We start from the raw sequence: 12,500 nt of genomic DNA, 5'->3' as shown, positions 1-12,500 counted from the left end.
TGCTGCAGAGGATGACGCAGCAACACGTTTTGTCATGGTTCGTCGCTCCTGCATGGCCCTCTGTGTCCTCTGCTGCCACATAGAGAGACAGTCAGACAGAACAACTACAGACAACGAGACAAGCAGACCGAGACAACAGAGAGACAGACAGACAGAACTATAGAGATAACGAGACAAGCAGACTATATGAAAACCGTCAGTCAGACAGAAAGAAAGAAAGAGAGGAATAGGTTAGTGTAGCAGTGTTGATTTCGTATTTCGACCAAATACTATGACAAAAAATGTTCGTCGACTTTTTTCACTGACGAAAACGAAATGGAAACGAAATGAAAACTGAGCTATGATGACTAAACAGTATAAGTCATTTTATAAAATAGCCGATCTAGATCTGCTAATGTCAGTATACCTTGTTAAGGGACCGACTCCATTTGTCAGTATACCTTGGTAAGGGACCGACTCCATTTGTAATGCCAGTACCTTGGTAAGGGACCGACTCCATTTGTAATGCCAGTACCTTGTTAAGGGACCGACTCCATTTGTAATGCCAGTACCTTGTTAAGGGACCGACTCCATTTGTAATGCCAGTACCTTGTTAAGGGACCGACTCCATTTGTAATGCCAGTACCTTGGTAAGGGACCGACTCCATTTGTAATGCCAGTACCTTGGTAAGGGACCGACTCCATTTGTAATGCCAGTACCTTGGTAAGGGACCGACTCCATTTGTAATGCCAGTACCTTGGTAAGGGACCGACTCCATTTGTAATGCCAGTACCTTGGTAAGGGACCGACTCCATTTGTAATGCCAGTACCTTGGTAAGGGACCGACTCCATTTGTAATGCCAGTACCTTGTTAAGGGACCGACTCCATTTGTAATGCCAGTACCTTGTTAAGGGACCGACTCCATTTGTAATGCCAGTACCTTGGTAAGGGACCGACACCATTTGTAATGCCAGTACCTTGGTAAGGGACCGACTCCATTTGTAATGCCAGTACCTTGGTAAGGGACCGACTCCATTTGTAATGCCAGTACCTTGTTAAGGGACCGACTCCATTTGTAATGCCAGTACCTTGGTAAGGGACCGACTCCATTTGTAATGCCAGTACCTTGGTAAGGGACCGACTCCATTTGTAATGCCAGTACCTTGGTAAGGGACCGACTCCATTTGTAATGCCAGTACCTTGTTAAGGGACCGACTCCATTTGTAATGCCAGTACCTTGGTAAGGGACCGACTCCATTTGTAATGCCAGTACCTTGGTAAGGGACCGACTCCATTTGTAATGCCAGTACCTTGGTAAGGGACCGACTCCATTTGTAATGCCAGTACCTTGTTAAGGGACCGACTCCATTTGTAATGCCAATACCTTGGTGAGGGACCGACTCCATTTGTAATGCCAGTACCTTGTTAAGGGACCGACTCCATTTGTAATGCCAGTACCTTGGTAAGGGACCGACTCCATTTGTAATGCCAGTACCTTGTTAAGGGACCGACTCCATTTGTAATGCCAGTACCTTGGTAAGGGACCGACTCCATTTGTAATGCCAGTACCTTGTTAAGGGACCGACTCCATTTGTAATGCCAGTACCTTGGTAAGGGACCGACTCCATTTGTAATGCCAGTACCTTGTTAAGGGACCGACTCCATTTGTAATGCCAGTACCTTGGTAAGGGACCGACTCCATTTGTAATGCCAGTACCTTGGTAAGGGACCGACTCCATTTGTAATGCCAGTACCTTGGTAAGGGACCGACTCCATTTGTAATGCCAGTACCTTGTTAAGGGACCGACTCCATTTGTAATGCCAATACCTTGGTGAGGGACCGACTCCATTTGTAATGCCAGTACCTTGTTAAGGGACCGACTCCATTTGTAATGCCAGTACCTTGTTAAGGGACCGACTCCATTTGTAATGCCAATACCTTGGTGAGGGACCGACTCCATTTGTAATGCCAGTACCTTGGTAAGGGACCGACTCCATTTGTAATGCCAGTACCTTGTTAAGGGACCGACACCATTTGTAATGCCAGTACCTTGGTGCTTCATCCAATGGATGAAGTACTTTTTAATACTTTTCATTGGTTCAATATTTTTTAACCAAGACACAGACATAGTGTAAAGGGTGTTCAATAGCTTTTATAGATTTATGGGAGAAAAAAATACTAAAAAAGTTAGTTCCTCCCGACATGTATTTGTTAATGTAACTGTATAACATGCATGCATTAACACTGAGGACTCTACAGAGTTGTGTGACCATACAAAAGACCATTGTGTGTGTGCTGTTTATATCTGTTCATGTGAAGTTGTATTTTTGTGATCTTATCGGGTATTTTATGCCTGTTTCCAACACACGCACGCACGCACGCACTGTGTGTTGTTCATTGTTCAGTCATTCATGCAGCATCAATCTGTAATTCTCTGTACATTCATAGAACACTGAAAACAGATGAGATTAAAAGAGACGTTTGGAACAATTTCCACTTGTGAACTGCGATTGCTCCGATAATAACCTTGCTGCCTATCGCTTTCTTATAATGTACAGAATGCAAAGCTCCAGCGTGCGTGCGTGTATACAAATGCACATGCCTGCAGTATAAGGAGGTGAGACAAGGTCATGTGTAGCTCTCTCTCTCTCCATAATCACAGGTATGAAACTCTATAGGCTACTGTATTCCGTCATGATGAATAATATGAAACAATAGCAGGTCAGCCCGCTCTGACCCAAACACGGTGAAATAGCATAGATTGGCAATTCCGTCCATACATACATGCCTATAAAACCCCAAAATCTGTACATATTGCACTACTACTGTTTTGACCGCGACGGAGGCGTGGCTTTCACTAGTGCCAATCTGTGCTATTTCACCGTGTTTGGGGTGAGTTCGGGTTTGACATTATTTACAATTCTGTGCTATCGGGTTACAACTCGGACAGGGCTGAGTCGGCTCTACCGAACTTCGCAACGTCTGCTGCACCAACGTGCTTGCTTTAGCTCGCTCAGTGGTGTCTCTCGTGGCTCAAGTTCGGTAGAGACGGCGCCCCTCCGTCACACTCTATGGGGAGGATTTCAGTGTCATATATGTACAGATTTGGGCGTTTTCGTGCTATTTGACCGTGTTTGGGTGAGACCGGGTTGAGCAGATCTATACATTCTACAAGCTTGTGGATCTGCTATTGTTTTATATCCTAGTAATGTGTGGGAGAAAATACACCATGCATGTACGTTCATAATGTATGAGAGGTATGCAGATGAGCATGTGTGTGTGTGTGTGTGTGTGTGTGTGTGTGGGGGGGGGGGGGGGGGGGTATTTCTTAGTTATTAATGGTGGGACGTTACATATTCACGGCAAGGAGTATTAGGAGTGGTTTCATGGAGAGAGGAAGCCCTCCTGGGGCCACGATAGACGTGATGGATCTATCCACTCATTAACACCCCCGCTTGTGTTTCATGGGCCTGTGTGTGTGTGTGTGTGTGTGTGTGTGTGTGTGTGTGTGTGTGTGTGTGTGTGTGTGTGTGCGTGTGCGTGTGCGCGTGTGTGCGTGCGTGCGTGCGTGCGTCAGGGGGGGTGCAACTGCGCACCTGATTCTATATACTGGTGTGCGGGGGAGTGTGTGTGTGTGCAGTCAGCAGTGTGTGCGTGCCAGCGTGTGTGTTGACAGACTGGCTTTCAACCCACCCCCAGTGCTCCTGACCTCACAGTAGCTGTAGAGAGACTGATGTGGCGATCGACCTCGCCGACCTCACACCCCTGATGGGTCAGAGGGCAAAGGTCATTGTCATTGTCTGTAGAGGACAGGAAGTGGACAGCATGGGAGAGATAAGATTGAGCGAGCTGTCAGTGAGATGGAGGACTTTAGGGGTGCAGGAGAGACAGAGAAATTGGATCGAGCATGGCTGACAGAAGTAATAGGCTGAGAAAGTGTGAAACGACTGGAGGTAATAAAATGAGCACAACATGGTGACATGGCTTGATGAAGAGAAATGAGAGACGGACCAGACTTTGACTACCACTGATCTATGTGGCCTATTTCCATGGTTCCCAAAGTGGGGTTATTATTTTTTTCCAGTGAATTATGGTAGGCTATGTGTGATTTGGGAGCTTACCATAATCACAGTAATCCTTAATCACGTCCCATCATTCAAGGGCTTTTGGATAGAAATGAAGCAGACTCCATGCAGTCCATGAGTGTCTGAGGGATGTCCGCACACTGTTTCTCTGCTCCCAGGAAATTATTGAATGTTCATTAAAGAATTTCCTGGGAGCAGAGAAACAGTGTGCGGACATCCCTTCCTTTTCATTGTATACGTATATTTTTGACCAGCACCTGTAGAATTTCTGGAGATGTGCATGCTTCCTGTTGGATGTGACTGTGACCAGCTGATGGTCGTTGACGCTTAATTGATGCATCAAGGAAGGCAATTATGTTTCTGCACTGTACTCAGATAGGTCTACCTCTATTGTGTTGTGACTTTGATTGAAAAGTTTGAATACAAATAGTTCCAATGGAACCAAAAGTAACTTTGTAAATATGCTTATCTGTGTTGCGAGGATGAGGGGTATACCTGGAAAAAATCTGCCAGGCTTTTCTCATATTTGCTTACCTTTTAAGTAGTCACAGAGTATTTATCTCCATTGTGATCGCATCCCCGACCGCTGATAATCAGAGTTAAAATTTTACGAGGTCACGATGGTGCTACTTATTGCTTTCACTCCACGGCCCCGCCTCAATCATGATGCACGGGCGAGAATAAAATATTGCTTGGCTCATTCCTCCGAGTCTCGCCTCTCTCTCTCTCTCGCTCCCTCTCTCTGCCTGCCTGTCTGTCTGCACATGTGAGTCAGATTGTGCCTCACACAGTGTAACATCTCCTTCTTGGCCAGAACCCAAACAGACATTAAACCCCGGTCCCTTTTCTCTGTTTGTTTGTATCCAGGTCTTGTCTCAGAGGCTTAAAGAGAATGCTCTTGAATTATTCTAAACCCCCCTCCGACCACCATTCTTCTCCTGCTTCCTGTCTTTTCTACTCCTCACTTCCTCACTCGTTGAATCATCGCCCCTCAGCCAATCCACCCTCTTCCTCAATCCAAAAACCGTTGGCATCCCCACACCACTCCCCCCTCTCCTTTAGCCTTCCACCGCACCACCCATCCTCACCCTCCACTGCCATGCCTGTCCCTGTTACATAAGCCCCCAGTCAGAGATCCAGTCCCATCTCTCGATCTCTGTTTTCCCCGATGTCTCCTCAGCAACGACTCAACAGGAGCCAGCCCCTTAATGAGTCGCCAACAAAGGCACCATTGATGGGGAAGCCCTAGTGTGAGAGAAGACGACCCCAGCCAACAGCACCCCAAACTGGGCATCAGCTGCCCCGAGCACTCCGCTACATACAAAGACTCCCAGTGTGGACAGAGACCCTGAAAGGGCATAAGAGTGAAAGAGAGAAAGAGAGAGAGAAATCGGAAAAAAAGGGGGTGGAGAGACAGTGTGCTAGACAACAAAGAGAGAGAGAGAATGAGCAGAGCACCATATCAGAAAATGAGAGGGACTCATAATCTGGTACATTACTCACCTCTTTAACATTATGTGCCTCATTAAACGCTACCCTTCCTACTCCTCTCCCTCATCATCCTCTTCAGTGTCTCCCAACTATAGCAGCAGGACCTACCCAGACCCCACCCTGTGTCAGCCAGACTGTCCAGTCCGGCTGTCAGTGGATCATAACTCAGGTCAGGACTCTGAGGCTCTGCTGCGACTTCAGTAATCGGACATACTAAGGTATCAAGGGAAGTAGGTGAAGTAGGTCATTTCGGGATATTCTTCTGTGGAGAACACCCTGCCCATCAAGAGGAACAAGACCTCTCACATTTCCAGATGTTCTGTGTAGGGACACAGGACTGACTGTGAATGAACTTGGTGTGGCGATGACCAACAGAGACCAGTGGAAGCAGCTTGTGTCGCAGATCTCGAGGGCACTCGAACGATGATGATGTTGATGAGGTGAAGAAAGGATGTTAGGGCCCCACACTGAGGAACGGCGACTCACCTTTGATTGGAGATTCTTGTGATTTAGTAACAATAGTCATCTGTTCACTGACCCTGCTGGTTTGTCAGATGTGGACTACACATTTTTGCAGTTGTTTGGGAATCCATCCCGGACTCAGCTAAGAGGCTCTACTAGCGAAGTGTTGGAGGACGCCATGGCATTTCCCATCACAAAATTGGGATATTGTTTCATGCTTGGTGCTTCATTTCCTGTGAAAAGCTGAAACTTGGGAGTGGAAGTTTTATTGAGAATAGTCCGTTTCACAAAAACGATCCAAAGTGCTCGGTACCTTTTTCTTCGGTGCGGTTTGTTTGTCAGGCCAAAAGATGACTCTGGCAGGGCGAATCGAGGATTTTGAAGTGACCCTGGAACACATGCTCATGGACGTCTTTGTAAGTTTGCACAAAACCTTTGCTGTCCTTTCTTTTGACCCCAGTGATAATTATTGAGGTCTCACTCTAAGAGAATTATTCTCTCACCGACCGTGAAGTAGATTCATTAAAGAGTGCTTTAAGAGGTTGGTTCTTCACCATCCGTCTATTTTCGGTATTTGGTGTGTGTGTGTGTGTGTGTGTGTGTGTGTGTGTGTGTGTGTGTGTGTGTGTGTGTGTGTGTGTGTGTGTGCGTGTGCGTGTGCGTGTGTGTGTGGGGGGGCTCGGGGGGTGGCAGTTGGATGACCTCTCTTGTGTTCAATTACAGTGGTGGACCAGAGGCCAGCATATGTTCGTGTCTCATTCCAGATGTTGTCTCATTAATCGGTGTCGGCAGAATGAGCGGCTGATTAAACATCACACATTCTATGCATGGGTAGTTTAGAGCCTTGTTTCTTAGTCACGCCAAGATCCAAAACAGGGTCAGGACGTTTTTTAACCACATGAACCCATGCCATAATAATAGTGGAACATTTGGCAGACATAATAAAGCATTCAGTGAAAATAGCAGATCTGCAAGCTCACGACACGACACGACACAGTTGTCCGCTTCTAGATCCTCTATTTTCAGTATTTGTCCAAACAAAGTATATAGGCCAGGGCTTAAAGTGGTTAATTGTGTCCTTGATTCTGGGCCACTGCAAATGGCAGTGCATGGGAAACTATAGTTGAGAGCTAAATTCCTAAATTGTCACTTGAAAATTGTGAGAGACATTGGTTTAGACAGAGCATACTGTAGCTTCCAAGTAATCCACAAATCTAACTGGGAATTTAACACTAACTCGGGACAACAGGCCTGCGTGACTGAAGCCAGGCATGGCCTGCTACTGAATCCTCAATCTTCTGGTCTTAGGGATGTTTACATGCAAGGAGGTTTGACGTACCGTGACAAACTGTACAATCCAGCTACCAGTACCATCTTTCCATATGGAGAAACTGTGTTTTCTGTGGCGTATTGCTTTTATATTCATGAGTAGAAATGTTGCCCAAGGCAAGGCACGGCAAAACTCCATGAGTGACCATTTCAATAACCAATAGACACACACGCAGGAACAGAGAGTTGTTCAGTGAAGACAAAATGGATGTTCAAGCTCTCCGTATCTTGGTCTCAAAATCTGTGTGATGAATGAATTGTCTGAGTAACGGGAAGGAATGACTAAGACAGAGGAAATGGCAGAGGAAGGGGCAAGCTAAAATATGATGGATGTGATATTCATGTTTCAGCAGCCTGTGACGCTTGGCTAGAGGTAGATTACTCCTGTGGTTTACAAAGCATTACAGGCTTGAGGAAATGATGAACTGTTCTGCATGACATGCTTCACATGTACACCTGCGGGCACACGCATACTTGTACATGTATGTACAAAACTAACTTACCTGCATACAAATGCATATGACGCATAATCTCTCTCACACTCACACACACACACGCGCACGTGCGTGCATACGTACACGCACGCAGCAGATACAACATGAGAATTCCCTGTCGCTTTGATCTGCCGGCTGCTGTAATGAGTTTGGTCGTTAAGCTGCTGTTTCCCTTTAACAATGTTTACAGGCTCAGGCATCTGTCACAGCGAAGCGTAATCTGTTCTTTCATGGGATACAGCCTCGCTCCCACTGAACACTCCCCCTCGGCGTACATCAAACACTCACATCATCAGTGCTGCAGGGCACCAGTCAGTGTCACTGATGCATTTTGGGAGATTTGAAGGTGGAATCCGTCGATCTCATAACCATTTATCCAGTAATGTGATGTGATTCATTCGCCCAGAGTTCAATAAAAATGACTGGTGTCGAGGTCTGGAGCGTGTTGTTTGGGATGGTCTGTAATTATTCATGCGCTACTGTACATGTGAAATGAACAATCTGTGGAAATCGGACAGAGGGCCCTATATCTTGCGCCACCCCTTACCCCTTATCCTTAAACTTATTTGCCATTTTTTACTATTTTGAAAAAAATTGTTCAACAAAATGGAACTATTTTAAAAGGTTTTTCAAGTTTAGAGATAATGGCTAAGAGGTGGCTCACGATATAGCCCTCATGTCCAACCCCCTAATAAGGGTAATAATAATAATAATAAGGGTCATAATAATAATAATTATTATTAATAATACTAATATTATTAAATAATAATAATAATAAACCTTTCCTCCCAGCATCCTAATTTGCGCAATTATTCATTTAATTATCTCATTTCTGGAGGAGTGTGGGAATGCGAGAGGTTATCTGGCCACTTTGCATACTTAAATTGTAAATATTCAAATCGACCCTTTTGCCCTCTCTCTTACCATGCACTAATGCTCCTCCACCACATGCACTAATGCTCCTCCACCACATGCACGTGCGAATCCATAGACGTATGTGCGCTTTTCTGTAAGCCAAGAAGCAGAACAGGCGTCTCCAGCGAACCATCAAGTAAAGGCGGAGGCCATGAAGTGAAATGGGTTTCAGCTTGTTTGGGAACACTCGATTTACCTTGCTGTTGTATCGGCAGCCCGACGCGGGCCAGTTGTGTCAGGCAATTAACCTCAGCTGCGCTGTACTGAAAATGTAAGGTCAACCAGTATATGGTACGCAAACACAGACAGTATGGTGTGTGTGTGTGTGTGTGTGTGTGTGTGTGTGTGTGTGTGTGTGTGTGTGTGTGTGTGTGTGTGTGTGTGTGTGTGTGTGTGTGTGTGTGTGTGTGTGTGTGTGTGTGTGTGTGTGTGCGCGTGTGTGTGCGCGTGTGCGCGTGCATGTGTGCGTATTCAGACTGCTACCACAGCTGGTGACAAAAATAGGGGGAATACTTCATTACAGTAATGAACACTATCTCGCCGAACTCTCCCATTCCCATCCTATCCTCGTACCTTCCAGTAGAGAGAGAGTCACAAGCTCTGGCAATGCCATCCCTGCCCCCGGGCTACTATTTCTACATGCCTTTATATTTATTATCACTCGGCGCACATGAATGATTCACGAAAAGCAGGAAGAAATGCTTTCTTACTCTCACTACACTGTGAGGAAAGGAGGTCATTGTCTTATGTGGTCTGAAAGCGTGTAGAAGGCTACATGTATATGGCGAGTGGATTCATTTAATTGCCTTGTGGAGAAGGTGCAATTTCAGGTCAACCTTCTTGTGTTCCTACGAATGCAGTCGAAGTTGGCTGACGTGGACACGAGAGATATCGACCAATAGAGAATCCCCATGCACAGGCATTGTTAGAAAAGCAGAGCGAATGAGAGAAGCAAACAAGGGCAGAAGGTCAGCGTAGAAATCAAATACAGACATGGATTTGTAGAATTCTAGAATGCCTTGTTGCCTGGAGTCTTGGGCTCTGTGGAAGTCATCGCATGTTACCGTTGAAGAACTCGGCCTCACAGAAGTGAACACTGGCTACTGTGAAAATGTGGCCAAAGAAGTTGGCTTAGCCTTGCCGTTGCTTGTCCACTGAGCAGCTCTCCTTGTGTGTTGGTTATCAGTGGAAGGCTCACAGTTTCCCCTGTCTATATACTGCCTGGCGTATATGTAGTGCCATGATTAAAAATGTATTCTGTCCCGAGTAGTTGAATTGAATCTCCTCCTCATCACAGCACACTCCATTCCTCCACCCCCATCGCCACATCCTTATACCCTTTGCTGTGCACAGCCGCAGGCAAAGCATCCCACATCTTCTCTTCTCTTCTCTTCTCTTCTCTTCTCTTCTCTTCTCTTCTCTTCTCTTCTCTTCTCTTCTCTTCTCTTCTCTTCTCTTCTCTTCTCTTCTCTTCTCTTCTCTTCTCTTCTCTTCTCTTCTCTTCTCTTCTCTTCTCTTCTCTTCACATCTCTTGTTCATTCTCTCCAATGAGAGAGAGCATCTCAGTTGGATTGGGTCTCTTGATTCCATCAAAGCTCTATTCATGCAGCTCTGCTCTGGTTCTGTCTCCTCCCTAGCCACTGTAGCCAGCAGTCACAAAACCGTGTCTTGTGTCTGAGTGGGAGAGATGTTCCGTCCCAAAAGGCCTGTGTGATTCAGTCAGCCGGCAGCACAGGCCCACTGGGTATCACTGACTATTTTCTGTATTTGTGTTGTTGTTGTGCATGAGTGCATGCATGCGTGCAGGTGTTTGTACTGTATGAATACATATTGTTTGTTTGTATTGTTTGCATATTGTTTTTGTTTGCTCTTGGGGAAGTCCATTGACAGGTGTATACACTATACTAGAAGCCCTGCATAAATGCGGCGTGCTCAGGTCTTACGCCACTTGTCTATGTCTGTGCTGGGCAGGCTGTGTGGGCACTCTGTAATCGCTCCATCACGGAAACGGATACTGCACCCACAAAGCTGGGTTGAAGGAAGCCAACCAAAAATAAGTTTTACTCTTACTGTATGTACGTGTACACAAGATGTAACAATAAAGTACAACCTTGAACCTTGAAAACACAGGTAAAGTCAGTGACGTATCACAGCCACAAAGGACAGGCGTAATGCATGTGAATGCATCACGGTCTATGACTTGCCGAAACTGAACATGCGCATGAAGTGTGCGCTCACAACTTGTATAATGTGTGGTCATTGGTCAATGTGTTAACGCTTGCCCTTGCTTCTGCCCAGGGACTGTTTCTCTGTGTGTCGTGTCTCTGCCTCACTCTCTCTCTCTCTCTCATTCTTTTAATTTGCTGTTTTTCGGTGTCCCTGTGTGCTCTCCTTCTGTTTGTTTTAGAGGTCATGTCCTCGATGAAAGCCTGTGCTAGAATCAGAATCTACCGCTTAAAGCTGCTATATGTCAAAATTTGTATGACCTTTTTTTGTATTCAGCCAGCCATTAGTCTCTGTGAGACATCAACGATTTTCCTAGAAGCTTTGTCAAAAAAAACATCGTCGAAATGACTAACCAATCAGGAAGTAGACAGGGAAATCGACCAATGACAAAGCTTCTACAGTATATGAAAATCCTTGAATGCAGATTGTGGCCCCTAGATGTTAACCTGACTCCGCCAGCTGGTGGCAGCAGTGAGTTCCTCCTCCTGCTCCCATCTGGTCCCTCTCAGGCAGAGACGATGTACTCCGATCAAATGCTGATCGGAGCGATATGCGGCCGCTAGAGGCGATATCAACGCGAGACTGGTGACGTATTGAAGCGTTGCCACAGCGCAAATGTAGACACAAGCTAACAAGACTACAACTCGAAATTATTATGGAGATATCAGATTTGTGTCCCGCTGCTTCCGGTTCATCGTTTCTGCTTGAGAGAGACCAGGTCCAGGCAGGAGGAGGGAACTCATGAACACAATACTGCGTCAGGTTACCTACAGTATGTGTCACAGAGACTCATTTTTGGGAGCGTTTTACCCATTGCTGTCTGTCTGAATACAAAAAATAAAAGTAATTAAAATTTTGACATAATATTGCTTATATGGAAGAGATCCAGGTGAACTTTAATTATACTCCACGGGACCCGGTTCAGAATTCCACGATCCATGATCTCGACCGCGGTCGAAAAATCATGATGAAGATGGGGTTATAGGATTAGGGTTAGAAGATGTTTTTTTCCTATTTCCCACTCGTTAGCTCACAGATTGCTGGCTGAGACTGCAATGGCCTGGCAGAGAAACGACAGTCTTCATAAACTCGCTCCAAATCTTTGTGCAAATTCTCGCAATCTAATAGGACCATTATCTTTCAGCATTCAATTCAATCATGTTCACGCGCTCCAGTCTCTCTCATTTTGGCACGGTGCTTCCTCTTGTGCACAGCAGCCTGGGGGGGTGAATTATTCATCAGCAGTATATGTGACTATTCGCCAGGGTAAATTGCACATCCAGCATCCCATTCAAGTCAGCCGCACGGCTCATAATAGACCGCTGATTGGCCTATTGGAATGATATATTCTAATTCCATTATGGTGCTGAAGGGACAACGTATTACGACGAGGTTTGAGACTGGATCGTAGACTGCTGTCAGTCAGTCAGACGGAGGGAGGGAGGGGGATTCCTGGGTGGGTTTATTGTCATTCAGTGTGCTATATCTTCGTGGAGGCTGGGCATTCTGAGATGGA

The 12,500-nt window shown here is 45.8% G+C and overlaps 1 protein-coding gene across 2 annotated transcripts in view; it reads left to right on the top strand.

Moving 5' to 3' along the window:
• The window catches only part of frmd4a (FERM domain containing 4A), a 169,353-nt gene that overhangs the window by 27,677 nt on the left and 129,176 nt on the right, over window positions 1-12,500 (top strand). The window contains exon 1 of one of the 2 annotated variants that reach the window (XM_083762403.1): window positions 6,182-6,436. The exons of the other annotated variant lie outside the window; for it this stretch is intronic. Within the exon in view, the coding sequence (XP_083618529.1) occupies window positions 6,371-6,436 (66 nt within the window). The 5' untranslated portion in view covers window positions 6,182-6,370. Of the gene's footprint in view, window positions 1-6,181; window positions 6,437-12,500 lie in introns of those variants that run through there. 2 annotated transcript variants of the gene reach the window in all.

This window comes from Protomyctophum parallelum (assembly GCF_964188405.1).
Source record: "Protomyctophum parallelum genome assembly, chromosome: 4".
NCBI lineage: Eukaryota > Metazoa > Chordata > Actinopteri > Myctophiformes > Myctophidae > Protomyctophum > Protomyctophum parallelum.
Note: the sequence above shows the minus strand (reverse complement) of the source record. Positions and strands in the feature narration are given on the sequence as shown.